Below are 17,500 nucleotides of genomic sequence, written 5' to 3' on the forward strand. Positions count from 1 at the left end.
ATGTGCGGATCGAACCGGTGTCGACCGGTGAACGTTAGGCTAATTTATCAACTAGATTTAACTGATCAATTCTAAGCAGTAACAGCGGTAGCTGCAGATAATGCAAATAGTGATCCATACAAACTACGTATCTTAAGGGCCACCAAATGCTGACTGGCGCAGGCTGGTTGGCATAAGGGATTCAAATTCGAGATAAGATAACCGAGGTAAGAGGGACACAAAGCCTGCCCGGCTGCGATGCATATTGGCACGATGGCAGGCATGTAAGCGTAATAATAAAGTAAAATACAATTAATCCGTGTATGCGTCCGTATGCTGTGGCTATGGTATTGAATGGAACAATTTGCATGTGGCGGCTTACCGGAAAACGTCGTAGGTAAAGTTGTGCTGCAGTTCGTCCACTCTGCTCTGGACGAACTTCTTGATGAATCCGTACTGGCGGGCAATGTTTTTGCATAGCTTTAGGGCCGGTTCGAGGGCCGCCGTTTCCCGCAGTTCGATCATATCTTCGGGCGTGTAGAAGAGGGGCGTCGTGTAGCGCTCCGGTAGCACGTCCAGGTACGGTCGCCAGAAACTGTCCTTCCGGAAGCGCTCCATAATGAGGGCCAGGGCGAGCATGATGTTGCCCTGTTCCTTCATCATCGCTCCCGGCATTAGATCGAGCACCTGCCGGTACCGGGGCTCATCGTTGACGTAGAAGAACAGTGCCTTCGGGACCTCGATTACGCTCTCGCCCGCACCGATCGGACCGGTCGATTCGAGGCCCAGCCCACCGTACGCCGGATGCTCGACGATGCGCACCTTGCTACAGTAGCACCCGTTGCTGTTGGCCCATTGCACGAACCGGTCCACATTGTCCGTTCTCGGTCGTCCGTTTGTCGTGCGCAGTTTCAGCTCCGATTCGAGCCGCCGGATTCGCTCGAGCACGGCATACATTTCCCGGTGCTGCGCCAGTTGATCCGTGAGTGTACTGGTATCTTTGAAACCCAGTGGCACTAGCAGCTCCACCAGCTCGTTCAATTCAGATTGCTTGCCCATCGGTAACGTCTTCCGGCCGCTGGTGCTCATCGTGAAGGGCGATCGGAACGGTTCTCAAATCAAGTCAACACACCTTGTCACCGTTATATAGCTTGTCACGCTAATTTATGTGATTTTGAACGTTCTCGGTCTCGGTCCGCCGCCCGTCGCACCCTCACGTTCTACCGGCGATGAGGAAATTTATCACTTACGCACGTCCGATGACACGCGGCCTCGTTTCACTGGCCGAATCTGGCTTACTTTTCAGGGTTTAGGGTGCGTAAGGGTGCGGTTCTCACTCGCTCGAACACGGACCGGTGGTTGAGTGGTAAAAATAGATCCAAAAACTGAAATCTTATGCGCTGACGACGTACGGCCGCTCTCGTTTGCTCGCTGCACTCGCTGTACCGTCACGCGGAAGAAGAACCCGGATCGGTGCCCACCACACCTCCTCCTTCCGTTCCGTTTCGTAAGAGCAAGGACGGTGGAAGCATAAAAATTCCGACCGATAAGTATCACAGGCTGAATTACACCCAGCGGGACCGCGATATCATAAACTCGCCGGGTGTTTGGTATTTGCGGTATTTCGAAAACTACGCGAACCTGCTCATCACGTTGACGGGCTCGTATGTAAACAACGCGTAATTTACCGGCCACTCCCGGGGGAGAAGAAAAACCACACAAATCACGATCACCGGTGTACTTGCTTTGCACTCGCGCTTTACCGGCTTTGAGCCACGAAAGGAAATGCCGGAAAATCACCTTTCCGATTCCGATTCCGATTCCGGTATTTTTTTGTTGTTGTTGTTGCCGGCCAGCTGTCAGGGGGTGGACTGAAGGGGGGCTGGAGAATTGGAGAAGAGAAAGAATTTTTCCCTCGGCAACACATTTTCCAAGTTTCTACAGCAAGAGCACCTTTCAATTACGCACTTTTGCAGTTCAATAAACGATTTTACGATAAATTACTCTTAAAAACACGACGAAACTTTGTTTTCGGCGCCATCGAATGTTGTACACGAACGCGTTTTATGCGTGCTTAAAAGTACCCTTCTGGCCGACGACACGTTGTATGATTTTTGCTCGAAAATGGAGTGGTTTGTTTTGATTTTTTGTTGGCCCAGAAATCCAGAAAAAAAGGATCGAGAGCGGAGAAAAGAAGTGGTAAAAGTTCCTGGTCAAACTGCTCCTTGATGCCGCGCAAGGATCCGGACAGGATTGCTAGATCGTGATGAGAAAGTTCCACCGTTTCCTGACTACCGTCGTTGCTTTCTTCATCCTGTACGGCGTCTATCGCTACTCGTTTCCCACCGATAGCGATGGAAACTACCTGTTCCTGCTGCCGAAAGAAAGCAATCCCGACCGTGTGCCATCTACGAAGCTAAGCGCGGTTAATCTGGGGGAGCGTCCGATCGATCTTACCCGACTGTCGAATCTCAGTTCCTTCCAGTACCGAATGTCCAATGATCTGTGCAAGGAAAACAACAGCTACTCGGAGTTGTTGGGTAAGTAGCGCGACTCTAGGACAACCAAACCCTCGATCTAACAAGTGTCCTTCCGTAGGTGTGATTCTCGTCACTTCTTACGTTGGCCACGATGAGGTACGGTCAGCGCATCGACAGGCCATATCGCAGCAGAAGCTGTTGTCCATGGGATTGCTGCGGATCTTTTCGCTAGCCACCATTCCGGCCACGGAGCGCTTCATTCGACAGGCAGCTATCGAAGCTGAACAGCGTCTTCATGGGGATCTTATACAGGGCAACTTTATCGAAGCATATCGTAATCTCACCTACAAACACCTGATGAGTCTGCAATGGGCTACGCACAGCTGCCGCGGTGCAAAGTACATCATCAAGATGGACGACGATATCGTGTTTGATCCGTTTTACATCCAGAATCATCTGTCCGATCTGAACCAGCGCGATGAGCGGTACCTGCTGGCCGGTTTTGTCTTCCGCAGCAAGAAAGTGATTCGGTTGCGAGCCAACAAGTGGTACGTATCGCCGGCCGAGTACGAGAAAGCCTTTTACCCCGCCTACCTTTCCGGCTGGCTTTACATTACCAATCAACGTACGGCTCGGGCACTGCTGGCCGAATCGCAGGAGGCATCGTTTTTCTGGATAGACGATACCTTCATTACCGGTGTGCTGGCTGATCGATTAAAGCTACCTCTTACCAGCCTCAATCGCTGGTTCAGTGCCAATTCGGAGTTTTTGGATTGCTGCATACGCGATATGAAACGGTACGCGTATCAGTGTGATTATTACGTCGGACCTAATGGAGGCAATGCGAAGCTGATCGCCGAGTTCGTCCAGGAGCTCGAGCGATGCTACGATAATGCGTGCTATCAGCGACCGGCGGGCAAATCGCTAACCGCAACGTGCGTAGCGGAGTACAAAAACCTGTTGCCAGCCGCTGACCACGGCACTGCCATGGTTAGTCAGATGAAACTTTAAATTTTACCATTTAGCATTTAGCAACTAAGTGAGAAACATGGTTATCAAACAATGTGCCAACAAACATTCCTCACTCACCCACACGTCCGTCCTTTGCCGCACTTGCACTTATAACTGGCTAATTTTTAGATGAAACGATAGGTAGGACAAGGAAACTGCCATTATTTTAAACCCTCATTAGATAAATTTAGAGAATAACATTTTTTAAGGTAGCCTAGACCCAATCCTCATCTCCTGAAACGAAAAGAACAAAACATCTAACAAACGTTGACAAAACCAATCTGTGATACCCACACGCAGCATTCATCGGAAGGCGCCTGTCGCACAGTATTTATCACATTCGTGTACCATTTTATTTGGATCAATAAAGAACTTTCTATAAATGAATGGACAGCCTTCAGTAATTATTGCTATTGGTAGCCAGCTGCCATCTCGCTGTGAGATTCATTGTTTACTACGATCGCGTTCCAGTAGCTGCTTGTACGGTAAATGCTCGTCCTTGATGATGGTGAAGGAATCAATGATGGCGCCTTCCTTGTCGACCGAAATTTGTTCAAAGTAGAGATGCGACGAGTTGATAGCCTTCATTCGCGTGTACCCGTAGTCGCGGCTGTGGATAGCACTCCATTCCGGGATTTTGCCAATAAACGGTTCACGACCCTCCTTGCAGCCAGCCGAACCCGTTACGAGATGTACCGGAGCTCGAGGGTTACGGTAAGGTTCTTCATACGAACCATTGTATACCTAGTAAAATGCAAAAGAACAATTGTGATAACACCCACCAGGTACAAACGCGAACCACACATGATAATGCGTACCTTGTAATCGTAGATTGGAAACAGCCGCTCGTACGAGTGCTCATGGGCCCAGATTTCTACATCAACTCCATGCTCGTAGAACAGATCCTCCAGCCCAAACCAGTGCATAAACGGCAGTCCTACTCTTACCAAAGTTTCGGAATGTGTGCAGTCATCATCGTTTTCGTTGCTACAGTACATTGGGCGATGTCCAAACGTAATAATCCACGGTCGCAACCGACGGTTCTCTGGTCGATTGGCTTCCTCGAGATCGCGACGCAACCACTCATACTGATTGACCAGCGTCTTCAGTCCATAGTTCATGAAATAATATACTTCGGTCGAAAACCCGATAAAGTGAACCGGTCCGAGATTGAAGCTGTACATCATATTCTCCGTCCCTCCTGGCATGCTAAAACGGGCACGGTAGTTGGAGAAATTGCTGCAAGGAAATGAGAGGACATGATTTAAAGCTGGTTAAGACTATTCGGCAGTTTAACGGTTTAACGGGACTTACTATTTCTCCTCGTGATTGCCAGCACAAACCATGTACGGTGTGTAGGCGGCGATCGATTGAATCTGGTTCATGAACTCATCGCCCACCCTGGCATTCTCCGAATTCATATCGTACGCAAAGTCTCCGACGTGTACGATCGCATCGTACATGTGGCGCTGTGTGTCCTCCTGCAGCCGAGCCATCGATTGGGCATTCTCGTTGCCCATATCACCGAAGATGGCGAAGGAGGGTGACCAATCGGAACCTTCCGGTGTTGTGTGGAAGTAGAACTCTGCTGACCATCCCCATTGGCTACCGCAGTGGTATTCGTACCGGGAGGAGGGCTGCAAATCACGCAGCACCACCCGATGGATGTACTGCGTGTGCTTGCCAGCTCCGCCATCCACAAACGTTTCCTGCGTACCACTAGCACTCAGGATCAATCCTCCAATACCGTACTCGACGATGGATTCGTTGGTGGGGGACATTGTGCTCCATGTGACCACGATTTCCAGCGGAGATTCGCCAAAGGACAAATGCACCTGTTCCGGCTGGTAATAGAACACCTGGCCCCGGATGCCACCGAAAAGCCCACAGAGGCTGAAGATCACCGCCAGCAGCATCACGGAGTGCTGGCTTCCTCCGGTCATCTTCCGGAAAATACTACGCCGAAGATGTGCGAACAGCGAATCACCGACGAGATTCCTGCTTTGTAAGCCACGCTCTAATTGCAAACTAAAACGCCCTCGGCACGACCCCCCGGGGGGAAAATTATGCTGATAAGGAGAGAAGGACACACTTTTGTTTTGCTGCACCAGCGTTCTTTGTTTTCTACGTAATCAGCGATAAAGTGCGTATTTATTATTAGCTGAGAGATCAAATCAAACCTAGGATTTAACTATCGTTTTACGTAACTTTTCCAGTGTCTAAAGACTTGCCTAAACAGTAAATGCAATCCAAATGCACAATTCTATAATTTAATAAACAATTTTAGGATAAATTTCTTTTAAAAACACGACAAAAACTCGCAGTTGTTTTTTCCCCCCACCCCCCCTCCAAATCCAATCGCGTACGTTCAGAGGTCCGAGTTCGGGGCTCGAGATTCGCGAGGTTCAAACGTTTTTCAAACAAAACGGAGATTTTCCATCGACCGTGAAACAAGATGAAGTGAAATGGGAGTAGTAAAAGACGACGGAAGACAACTGAGTAGCTGATATAGTTTTATTAGTGAATCATTCGATTATGTATAAAGCGAACAAAGGCGTGCAGCTCCTATGGAACGTGCACAATAGCTGCTTTTTTTTGCTAAATTTAGCGTGAGATGCAACAGAGCGTTGGCTACACATTTGCTATAATATGTTAAAAATAGGATAAAATATGTTATCATTCGCCAAAGCGGCTCGCACGGGAGCTGAGTAAATATGATCCGTGCTCGGTAAATTAATTAAGTGCCGTCGAGGCCAGCACAGCAACACCGCGCTCGTAGAACGAATGGGGATCCTGACCAGCGACCACCGTCATGTCGACCGTAAATAGCAGCTCCGCACGGGTTGAGTTAAGGTAGACGGGTAGCGTCAGCTTGGCCCCACGGGCCGCCTCGGCATCGATGCGCGTCCACTTGAGCAGCGTCAGCGGTAGCTCGGTCATGATGGTCGATGTCAGCAGCAGCTGGTTGTTTTTGCACTGAGCACCCTGCAACTTCAGACCGGACACTCCGAAACTGCTGTCCTTCAGATTGTCGAACCCATCGGAGCCACTCTCGGTGATGGTGACGGTCAGGGTGAGCTCCTCTAGCGACCAGCTGTTCGCCTGTGCTACGCACTGTCTCGTGGCGGTAATATAAGCTTCCGGATTGAAAAGACCACCGAGCCAGACGGGGAAACTTTGCAGTTCCTTCGCGCCGGCCTGCGACACCAGCGTGGACACCTTCTGCAGCTGCTGCACCCGATGGCTAAAGTCGGTGATCCATTGGATGACGGTACAACCCGTTGGTACGGTGTAACGGCGCCAACCGGCAGGCAGGATACCGCGAACCAGTTCGCTCAACATCGTACGATGATAGTTGGTCTGCTTCTTTTCGCCCTGGCAGATCAGCACGACATCCTGCAGATCACTGACGACCGTCTGCAGCAGCTTGGCGCCGGACGAAACCTCTCGCTCGAAGTACCGGTACAGTGGGTCCTTGATGTTCTCGACCGTGCGCTTGAGCGTGGCCAAACTCTTGGGCAACAGTTCCAACCACGTTAGCGCACTGTTGTGCAGCGTTTTCATCCACGACGGACGACCATCCTCTTGGCGCGTTTGCATCGTATCGAGGCTCTCGTCGTTGCTGTACGCCAGTTCATCGTCATCCTCTAGCTGTTGCATCTTGAGTAGCTTGCTAATCAGATCCGTTCCGCGCGTTGTTAACAGCACCTTTTCTGCGTTATTCGGTAGTCCCAACCATGATGGCGTCTGACGATCGGCTAGCGCCTCGATCCACTTGAGGAAATGATCGCGCCGTGTACCGTCGGGCATCGTGATGTGACGCTGACCGTTCGGCCCACCGGCAACACCGTCGACGTTAGCAACGAGTGCAAACTCGGCCTCGAAGCTGCGTGCAGTGAAGAGCTTCGATAGGAACGAAGCCAGCAGCCGTTGATCGAAATCGTTATCGATCTTACCACCGTAGATGCTCTGAGACAGCAGGGTCACTAGGGCATCCCATGGAACCTTCTCCGGTGGCAAATTCGTACGGCCCATTGCCGTGGCATCGATCCACGTGTCCAGTGTATCGCATGCAACGCGCAGATCCGATTCATTAAACTCGTACTTCTTGGCCCATCCAAGGGGCACATAGCGCAGACGCTCCTGCACGATGGCATGGAACCAGGACAGAAGGAAGTATAGCCGGGCACGTTCGCTCGGCTGCTTCATCATGCGCGCTGCCGGAACAGTGGAGAAAGTGCGCAGCAAATTGGCCCGTATGCCTGGCGGTGGTTCATAGACGAAGATACGTCCAGCGCGCAGTAAATTCACCGGTACCTTCGGGTTGATTTCCATCGTCAAGAATAGCCGGAAGCCGGAATGGGGTTGCAGTGAGTGGAGCTTCTTCTCCAGCTGTACCAACCACTGCGGTGCCAGATGGACGTTCTTTAGCAGCACCCAGCGGCCCGATTTGCACGCCATGTTGATCACACGCTCAGCCTGGTTGAATCCTTCGGCAGAACCGATGGCGATGCTGCTGATTTGTTTGTTCAGTTCGGCTGCCAAATCATCCACACGAGACGACGCGTCGTACCCGGTGACGGAGCACAGCAAAGCCGGAGTGTTGCTCGTCATTTCCTTATCCACGCAAGCGGCAAAGTCCAGCTCCTTCTCGGCCTGGGGCATAAAATCTTCTCCCAGTACGGTCGATACGAAAAGATGGGCTGCAGCGATCACGCGATCCGGTCGGAATGCCTGGATCAGCAGCAGCTGATGCATTGAAGCCGAGACCGGCGATAAGGCTTTCGATTCGTCCCACAGCAACGGTACGTTCTGTTCGGGTGATCCTTGCTGCAACCAGGCCGTCAGTTCGGGCATTGCCTTGATCTTCTCGAGCAGTTTGCGGAATATGGGCAACCGGGTCGCGAGCCGCGTAACCGACTCGAGCTGTTCTGCACTGACACCGTCCACGTGGCTGGAGGATGCTACCAGACCTTCCTTGTTGCGCAGGAAGAAGTTGAACTCCTGATCAAGGTTCGCTTCCGATGTGCCCTTCAGATGGATGCGGCACAGCAGGATAGCGAAGGTAAGCCGATCCGCATGCAGCATACCACGGGCCACCCTTTCGTAGCACACGCGGTACAGATCGGAGGTGATGATCAGCAGCCGCCCAGTATAATCCGTTTTGCCCTCCAGCGTCGGGTTGTTGTGCAGTACCGTGCTGAAGATATCGAGGAACATCTTCAGCGAGTATTGGTACAGGAAGTGCACCTGATTCAGACTGTCCATGGTGAAGTAGATGTTCGAGCAGGCCTGCGATAGCGACAGATACTGCTGCGAGACCGTTTCGATTTCGGCGATCACCTTGTCCGTTTCCTCCACCTTCTGGCCAATGTCGGCGGCCTCCTTTTTGAGCGTTTCCAGTGTTGTAATGACCGAATCGTCATCCAGGATCTTACCCTTTGCATCGTTCAGTGCCTGCAGCAGACTCTTCTCGAGCTGCCGCAAACGCAGATGGAACTCACCCTGCAGCTTCAGCAGATCCGAACGTTTCTCATCAATATCGGGACGCTCGGCCTTTAGCACCTGGTTGAGACATTGCGATTGTAGCGAGCTACGGGTGACGGTGAAGTTCACAAACGTAACACGCGAGCAGATATCGGGCGGGAACTCGACCGTAGGGTCGCGCGTCGAAAGGAAGATCACGAACGATGGCGAAAGATCGATGTCCTGGTCGCCAAGTGTGATAAGCACACGACCGCCGGTACGTCGTAACTCACGGTTCAGCACCGGATTCAATATCGGATCGTAGTTCTCAACATCCTGCACCAGCAACGGATTACCGAACCGGAGTGCGGATTCCAGATTCTTGCGGAACGAATCATCCAGGAAGCTTGTCTTCGTAATCTTCTTATCCTTGAACTCGTTCATGATGAACTCGGTCGCCTGGCCCGAGGGATCGATGATCAGCGGGTACCGGTTGAAGCGCTTCAGCATGATCGCGTTCTCGGTACACAGATCATCGGTTGGTAGTGCATTTGCCTGCCAGCGTAGCCGCTCGTCCGGATTCGACAGATACTCGGTGCGCGCAATGTCCGCTCGGAACTGTATGTTGGCCGACTGCAGATGCTGGCACCAGGTGGAGAACAGATTGCTCCGGTAGTGCTGATCGAAGTAACCTCCATATGCGATAAATGCCGCGGATAGCAGCACATCGCCGACGATGGTAGACATCTGGGAGCGGAATGTTTCACTTGTGGCCTCCCACCGCTCGCGCTCAATCACCAAGCTCTTCAGCAGCGCGATCGAACGATCCACCTTAGCCTGCACGTTCTCGAGATCCGTTTTGATGGCCTGTGCCTGCGAAATGAGCTGTGCGTACTCTTCCTTATACGCCGCAATACTCTGCTCGAGTTGAGCGATCAGCTCCTTCACCTCCTGTCCGTGCTTGATGTTCGTTTCGGCCTGGTGCTCCAGCGAGCTCAGCTCATCGCGCAGTGGTTCCACGCGCTTCAGCATGTCGGCGTACTCCACCTGTGCGATGGCCCACTTCACCATCGGTCCGCAAGCCATCGAGGCGCGGTTCACCTTCTCGAAGTTGTAATCCGGATTGCTGAGGTACTTCGACTTCATCTTCTCACGTACCTCATCGCTGGTTAGAATGAGAAAAAGATATATTAGAATTTCGTCACTCTCGGTCGGTATTTGGAACGGGATAAGCAAAATGATAAGCAGTTTCATGCAAGCGAAAAGCTACTCTAAAGCATTTTTAAGCTACGTGCAGCATGCACATGATCTGCGCATGAATTCTTTTGCAAGAACTGAGCGAGATCACTGGAAGGTTAATTGCGGAATGTAAAAAAAGTAAACGTAAAAAGAGCAATTTCGTGATTAATCATGCAAGGTTTAGGCGATATACAGCGTCATGCCTCCAAATCATCTTGAAGGATACAAATGATTCAGTCTCTAATGTCGTCAGTATGTCCAAGAGATGTGGTCAAAGTATTTGTTCTCAATTTTTATCATTGACCGTATGATGATCGTTCAGAGCAAATGGATTAACAAATGGAGAAAATAAAAATGTAAAGCAGGGGACATCTACATCTACTTGTGATGTGCAAATCTACTAAAGGAAACCTTTAGGCTAGCTACATGTGATGAGATCGTTCTTGCTGCAGCAGATGACCAACAATGCAAGACCACTTCACACATGATCACTACTTACAAAACCCACTATAAAACAGGAGAAAGAGGAACGAAAAACAAGAAACTTCCACACTAACTATGAAAAGGTGCACCGATTGTGCAAAGTAGGGTAGGGAAGGGTCTACTGACGGTATGGGAAACAGTTATGGGAATTCAACCAAATATCAACCAAACAGAAGAAGTAACCGGGATGGCAAAGTGGATTTTGGGGAGGAAGAAAACATAAAGAAAACCGAAAAAAGAAAATAGAAACGCGATTCGTGACGTGAACCACGCGTTATCATGCTTACGTTATGTCTTCGGTACTGAAATTAGACACAATCAAGTTGATAAAGTTTTCCCGCATAATAACGGCCCGAATCGATTTCCAGTCCGACGCGTTCTCGCCCAACAGCAAGCAGATCGATTCCAGTGCCAGTTTCACCACGGCCGGTGGATTCGCCATGGACCGTACCTCGACGAGATGCTGCTTCTTGATCGATTTGACCGCTGCACAGGGTTCGAAGGTTCATTCGTTGGGAGGGTATTGTTTTTGATTTTTGGGGTTTTCATTCGTGTCATTCATTGATTAGTAGTTTACGGTTAACGTGGAAATAGGTGATACACACAGAGGCGGCATAATACACCGCGTTGTGGTGACGGTGAGATGGTGGCGTGTTAAGGCATTATGGTTCACAGATACACGGCATTGATGAGTGAGAAAGAACATGAAGGAAACATGGGCATGTAGTACAAGTGGAAAGCATCGAGAAGAAGAAAGAGAGGAAGAGAAAGAAAGAACGATAAATCAGTTAATATCATTACGAAAAACAGCATGTGACAAAAATTGTTTTAAACTTTGAAAACATGTCATGTGTCGAACGAATGAAGAGAAATAAAATAAATATAAATAAAGACAGGTAAGTATATAGGTACTTCATTAATCCACGAAACATAGACCACAGGCCCATCATTAACGACTGTCTCGTTTTCCTGTGTGAGCACTCTTCAAGCACCCAATTATCACCGATGGCCTCATCCCCGATACCATTTGCCGCACGGATAGCTGTGGTTTAGATAGGTTTATGGTTTGGAACAAGGCATGCCGCCTCGTGGGTTTGTAGTGCAGGATTGAGATTAAAAACACGATCCATTTCTTATCGAATGTGTGCAGTTCAATGTAGAGCGGAGCTGATAGGAAGCATTTCGACAGGCTGTTAAAGTGACGAAACACAAACACGTATATGGCTTGGGGAAAGAACTCGCAATACAGGAGGTACAGTTGGTTTTTGATTGATATGTGTGTTACACTTCGAAAGAGGATGATCCTGGAGAATGATCCGTGCTGTGAGTTCTTCCCCTTGCTACAGCAGAACACACAGTTTAGTCACGTGAGAAGAAGCCCGAGCCCAGAGCGCATGGTGGCGGCACTTGGCCCGATGTTTTTAGGCGGCATTATATTAGAAGGCGTAGAAGAGGATACATGGAGAGCAGCGTTAGCGGCATCGGGCCGATATCCCTTTTCGGTTACCCTAGGGGGCGCGCAAGGATCGCAACGATAATTACGTAATGTGTGATGTGTCCAGCTTGACGATCGATGCAATGAAGCTGTCCTTGACCATGATCGCTCGTATCGCTTTCCAATCGCCACCACGATCATCTTCGCCGAGCAGCAAACACACCGACTCCAACGCCATCTTCACCGGAAGCGGAGGATTTGCCATCGTGCGCACCTCCGCCAGCTGCTTCTTCTTGATGTTACCGACGGCTGCGCAACGGATTCGAACACCGCAGTGAGAAAAAAAAAAGTCCCCCCATAGTCCCCGTACAAAACACGATAAACGCAAAAGGAGTGAGGTAAGATTCAGGATCAATTAGAAGGGAACGTTTGTCTATCATCTTCCTTTAGCTCGCCTCCTTGAATTAAAAAAAAACCTAATGCAACCCTTGACCCGAAACTTACCGGCTTGGGCATCGATAACGGCCGGTTCGACCTGTGCCAAATCGGCCATCACATCCTTTCGCTTCTCCTCGATTTTGACCGTCTGTTCGGCCAGCTGCTGTTGGATCTCTTGCGATTGCACCTTCTTGATTTCTGCCTCCTGCTGGTCCTTGAACATTTGCTTCAGCTTAGCGTTTGCGGCCTCGTTCTTTGCCTGCAGTTCCTGCGACTTAACGGCCAACGATTTCTGCATCTCTTCAACCTGTGGTGGGGATCACGTAATGAAAGAATGCGAATTCCATTGAGTAAAATGCAATCGTCTACACAGAGCTCTATGGAGCACTTGCAGTACGTACCTGTTCGACCGTTTCGGCTATCTTGTTGAGACCGACGTTCAGATGAAGCTGTTGTTCCTCCAGATCGCTTCGCTTTTCCGAGTACAGCTTCACGAAATGGTGAATAAAGTCCAGATAGTGACGCGGTGTGATTGCCATCGTTCGGCTACCACGCTTCGCGAGCCGAGCATTTGCCTTGTGCAGAGTCTGATGAACGTACACGCAGCTGTTGATGACAGCGTCCCGGTGGGATGGAGTGTTGGAAACGAGCGGACAGACGGCCGGGAAGAAGTCGGGAGCCGACCAGGTCGGTTTCTCCAGATCCACGCGAATCGTGAACTCTTTGCCGACCTGGAACAGTGCCGAATCGGACCAATCACCGAACCAATTGAGTACGCAACGGTTAAACAGGGCCGGAGAGGTGGCAGCCCGATCCTTCAGCCCATCGGTCGATGGATTCATGGTGAACACAACGTGCAGGTTGCGCATAACTTGCTGTGTGAACCACTTGTACAACTCATCGCTCGAGTCTAGCATAAGGCCTTCGCGCTGTGCCCCTTCCTTGCATTGCGTCATGAGCGTCGTGTACTCATCGCCCTCGAACAGACCCGGTACTTCACCGTTCGCCAGCAGTGTGTTCATGCGCTCGAGGAACCCGGAATCCAGTACGTTCGATTCGTCCAGAATGAAGGCGATCTTTTCGTCCTTACAGCCCGACCGCCTCAGCACGCACCGCAGATCCTCATCGAAGTCCTCGCTCGTGTACTTGTTGTGTACCTTGATCTGGAAGATCGAGAGTCCATTCATCCAGGCAACGAAGCGCGAGAGCGTCGTCTTGCCAGCACCTGATACACCGATCAACAACAGATGGCCCTGCGGTTGCCGGAAGATACGATCGATGCGCAGCACGTGCTCAAGCACTTCATCGAATAGTACGAGCGGTACATCAAGCTCCTCCTCGTAGAACACCTTCAGTCGAGCCTTCACGTAATCACGCAGCTCATCCCTATTGACCGGCATGTAATCCTTTGACAGCCAGTTACTGTACAGGATCGGTCGCAGTAGCGCCTTTTCACGATCGACACTCGGGAAGTGTTTCATCGCTACCAGATCGATGTTTTCGTTCGTCCAGCGACGTTCCGATTCTTCCACCAAGCGATCCTGGAACAGTCGAAGCGCTTCGTGGGCCCACAGACGCACTAACCCTTCGACCGGTAGGTTATCGAGGGGCCGGATGGCCTCGCAGATACCGCGCACCCAGCGTGTCATCTCACGCGGTGAGTACACGTAGTGCGGTTGCATGTCTTGCGTGAAGCGATCCTGTGATGCGAGATAGAACTCGACCATTGCATTGGTGAGCGGTTCGGCGTAACCGCGCAGATTGGGCATAAGGCGCAGCATCGCCCGGCTGAAGGTACCGTAAATCTGCTTCAGTGACGTTTCTCCCGGGTAGTCCACGTAGATGATCGGTACGTGACGCAGGAAGCGATGGCTGAGCGGTTTACGTCCCGGATCGGTCGGTGGGTTACAGGCACCGACGAACTGAATGCGCTCCAGCGAAACCCACGATTGATCGGCCGCACGATAGAAGCCCTTATGCTCGACCAGCTGACGCAGGAAGGAAATTACGCGCTGCGTACCGTACGAGTCCATGTCTGGCAAATTGATTTCATCGCAGAACAACACCAACCACTTGCCGAGCTGTACCGGGGCCAGCACCACACCGTTCGGTGTCTTTCGGTACTCACAGTAATGATCGAACGTTTTCAGCAGCAGCTCCGGTGTTGTGGCGGACGAAAAGTTCAAACCGACCACCTCCATATCGGGCAGGGCACGCAGGGCCGAGAACAGGGTCATCGTTTTACCGGAACCCGGAGGACCGCACAGCACGAGCGGCTTATGTTCGGCGAGCCACGTGTACAGCAGTGATTCATGGCGGACCGTGTCGAGCGTCGGTACGACTACATCTGGTGCGGCCACTTTGTGCGTCTCGATCTCGATGACCGGTACCTTGTTCGACCACGGTACCCAATCGCCCTGAATGTTCACCTCGTAGTCGATAATCGGATTAGCACCCTGCGCCGGCAGCGTAATGGTGGTGATGCTTCGCAGGAAGTCTCCTAAATCCGAGCGCACCTTCAGCTTCGAGTCTCCAGCGAACGACCAGAGCATCGAGTAAATCAGCAGCTTCGGGATGTACTGTTCCAGCTGCTCCGGTGGAACGGGGAAATCGGGATGCTGCTGGTTGAAGGTGAGGATATTGCGCGCACCCTGGTTGAGCATCGAAAACAGTGAGCTCAGCGCACGAAGGCGCGTAAAGTCCATGATGTGCTCCTGGCCCATGGCATACTCGAGACAGCGCACCACCAACCCATCGGACGTGAAGTAGGGTTGCAGTAGTGCTGCAATTTCACGTTGCGTCTGCAGAGCGGGAGTAATCTCGTCCTCCTTGTCCGCACTCTTGGACTGTCCGCTAAAGCTCTCCTCCTCACCATCCTCCAGCGGAATGTGGCGCAACCGGGACATGTAGTTCTCGAAGATCATCTCCGTCGAAAGGACATCCTCGGAGAACCACACCATACCACACCGGGAAACGGTGGCCAGAGTGGCGTATTTCAGATCCTGTACCTCGAACATGATGCGCACGTTCGGTGGCAACGACAATCGCTCACCGTTCGGTAGCGTCAACAGCTTGTTATCATCCAGCACCGAGTTCAAATTCTCGACCCACTCCGGATCGACGTCACCGTCGAAGATGATCCACTGGCGCTTGTTGATCTCACCGCGCACATTGTCGATGATCTTGCGTAGAATGTGCGTAAACAGACCATCGGTCCACTCGCGGGTATTCGGATCCAGCACACCGTACAGGGCTTCCTTGGAAATGGCTTTCGGATCGATCACATGCGCCACACCTTCAGTACCCTCGAAGCGTTCCAGTGCCTTCAGCAACACCTTCCACGCGGACGACTTGCCAGATCCGGATGGTCCAACCATCATCAGACCGTGGTTGAGATTGGAGATTTGATACAATTGCAGCACCTAGCCGTCGGAAAGACAGAATAATACTTTAGTGAAAGAGCATACACAACGCATAGTTACTCAACACAAGATTCAAGCACAACGTGCCACTTGTGAGCAGCTCGACAGGGAGCTGCTTTGCCACAAAGCCAGACACACAAAATCATGGTTGGAAAGAGGTCATTTTTACACCTTTTCCTTTGCAGTTAGGTGGCCAAATAACATTCAAGAGAGAAGCATCGTGAAGGAAAACAAGCGCTTCAAAGTTGCTAAACTTTGTAAAACTAAAAACATGTGTTATGTTTTTAACTTTTACAGCTGGAAATCGAAAGATACTTGCAAATGGAGATGATGGTGATGGTAGTAGATAAAGAAAGGAAGTCTTCAAAGGGAGGAAAATAACCAGATTAAGCAACAATAGAGCACACTCACGCAAACAAACAAACACACATATATACTTTCGCTACTTTAACTTAACTTTGTTAACTTAAGGCTTAAAACTATAGTTATGCACTCACTTTGTCGACCCACGTTTCGCCACATCCCTTTTTTAAATGATAATTTGTTGGTTCGATATATGGGGGGCGATTATTAAGAGAGCGTCGAGGATAAATTGGAAAAGGAATTTCGTGTTAGTGATTGTTTGCATTAGTAAACGAGAAATGCGGGAGGATTTTTTTCAGCGGTCGCATAAGTTAACACTGCTGAACGAACGAACGGCGAAGGTAACATGATAGTGACGACAATTAATTTTGCCAATTTTAGCGAACAAAATAATTGCGCGATGATTAGATTGCATGGACTTGCAAGCGTATCGTAGAATCAACTTCCGTAAATTATTTGCGGAATGCTTTTAGAATGAATCATTTTTTTTTTGTCATAGTTATTCGTAACAGTTCTTCAAAATGGTATAGATCACTGGTAATTATTCGAGTTTGCTTTTTTGCAATAGTCTGGTCTCATTTTATGTAATAGTTGGTGCTTCAAATTCTATGCAATCATTTTGTTGGTTTAAAATGATTGTGAGTGCATTAGGCACTAGAAATGAAATTAACCAGATTATTGCAGATCTGCCGACTCTAAACTAATTGCCAAATATCACGACAAATCACAAATAATCTGAAATTTAGCGCGATGAAAGATGCTTTTGGGATGATTCTCATCAAACTATGCCGCCAGCACCATACAGAAGTAAAAATAAAAAAAAAACAACAAGACGAAGATCATTGCTTACCTTCTCCATCCAGGCGCCACCCTGCTCATCGCCTTCACCACAAACCAGATACTCCTCGGCGCACACCTTACGGATTTCGTCCTTCAGTCCCTTCATTTCGGCCCGCGTGTATCCCACGTTCGGGAACACGTCGCTCAGCAGCGAAAACAGCAGCGGAATGTCTTCCGCCACCAGTTTCGGTACCATCGTTTCGCAGACCGATTGAATGAGAATTTCCTGCTCGGGCAGATTCTCCGCAATGGACGCTTCGTCGATCGTTTCCTCGCCCCGTTGCTTCATCTGGTCCTTAATGCGCATAATGCGATCCCGCTTAACGTTACCGGCCGATACGAGC

The 17,500-nt window shown here is 50.3% G+C and overlaps 4 protein-coding genes across 8 annotated transcripts in view; 1 reads left to right on the plus strand and 3 right to left on the minus strand.

Moving 5' to 3' along the window:
• LOC125950995 (actin-histidine N-methyltransferase) overlaps positions 1–1,804 on the minus strand; it is a 13,750-nt gene extending 11,946 nt beyond the window's left edge. Inside the window, exon 1 of the mRNA XM_049679456.1 lies at positions 362–1,804. Within this exon, the coding sequence (XP_049535413.1) occupies positions 362–1,068 (707 nt within the window). The 5' untranslated portion in view covers positions 1,069–1,804. The remainder of the gene's footprint in view (positions 1–361) is intronic.
• Positions 1,805–2,156: 352 nt separating this feature from the next.
• Positions 2,157–3,831, plus strand: LOC125951006 (beta-1,3-galactosyltransferase 5). The gene is made up of 2 exons (XM_049679485.1): positions 2,157–2,519; positions 2,578–3,831. Exons 1-2 carry the CDS (start codon positions 2,246–2,248, stop codon positions 3,468–3,470), a joined length of 1,167 nt encoding a protein of 388 aa, XP_049535442.1. The 5' UTR covers positions 2,157–2,245; the 3' UTR covers positions 3,471–3,831.
• On the minus strand, positions 3,794–5,757 carry LOC125951001 (acid phosphatase type 7). Its single transcript, XM_049679477.1, has 3 exons — positions 4,785–5,757; positions 4,289–4,709; positions 3,794–4,214 (listed from the first exon to the last, which is right to left on the minus strand). The coding sequence occupies exons 1-3, from the start codon at positions 5,411–5,413 to the stop codon at positions 3,915–3,917; spliced, it is 1,350 nt and encodes a 449-aa protein (XP_049535434.1). The 5' UTR covers positions 5,414–5,757; the 3' UTR covers positions 3,794–3,914.
• Positions 5,758–5,946: 189 nt separating this feature from the next.
• Positions 5,947–17,500, minus strand: part of LOC125950975 (dynein heavy chain, cytoplasmic) — a 19,556-nt gene continuing 8,002 nt past the window's right edge. The window contains exons 4-9 of one of the 5 annotated variants that reach the window (XM_049679399.1): positions 17,167–17,500; positions 16,451–16,477; positions 12,933–15,953; positions 12,598–12,838; positions 10,946–11,144; positions 5,947–10,101 (exon numbers count right to left, since the gene is read on the minus strand). The exon at positions 17,167–17,500 is cut by the window's right edge and continues 3,911 nt beyond it. In XM_049679399.1, coding sequence (XP_049535356.1) covers positions 6,204–10,101; positions 10,946–11,144; positions 12,598–12,838; positions 12,933–15,953; positions 16,451–16,477; positions 17,167–17,500 — 7,720 coding nt within the window. In that variant the 3' untranslated portion in view covers positions 5,947–6,203. Of the gene's footprint in view, positions 10,102–10,945; positions 11,145–12,200; positions 12,403–12,597; positions 12,839–12,932; positions 15,954–16,450; positions 16,478–17,166 lie in introns of all 5 variants that reach the window. The other 4 variants (XM_049679398.1, XM_049679402.1, XM_049679401.1 and 1 more) reach the window with 4 other exon arrangements.

The sequence above is a fragment of the Anopheles darlingi genome, chromosome 2, assembly GCF_943734745.1.
Source record: "Anopheles darlingi chromosome 2, idAnoDarlMG_H_01, whole genome shotgun sequence".
Classification (NCBI taxonomy): Eukaryota; Metazoa; Arthropoda; class Insecta; order Diptera; family Culicidae; genus Anopheles; species Anopheles darlingi.

Bases quoted from the DNA above. Each gene is read 5' to 3' on its own strand.
- LOC125951006 (XM_049679485.1), top strand. From the start codon at position 2,246: ATGAGAAAGTTCCACCGTTTCCTGACTACCGTCGTTGCTTTCTTCATC. The intron at 2,520-2,577 runs GTAAGTAGCGCG...GTCCTTCCGTAG, and splicing joins CAGCTACTCGGAGTTGTTGG to GTGTGATTCTCGTCACTTCT.
- LOC125951001 (XM_049679477.1), bottom strand. From the start codon at position 5,413: ATGACCGGAGGAAGCCAGCACTCCGTGATGCTGCTGGCGGTGATCTTC. The intron at 4,710-4,784 runs GTAAGTCCCGTT...ATTTCCTTGCAG, and splicing joins GGCAATCACGAGGAGAAATA to CAATTTCTCCAACTACCGTG. The intron at 4,215-4,288 runs GTACGCATTATC...GCATTTTACTAG, and splicing joins TTCCAATCTACGATTACAAG to GTATACAATGGTTCGTATGA.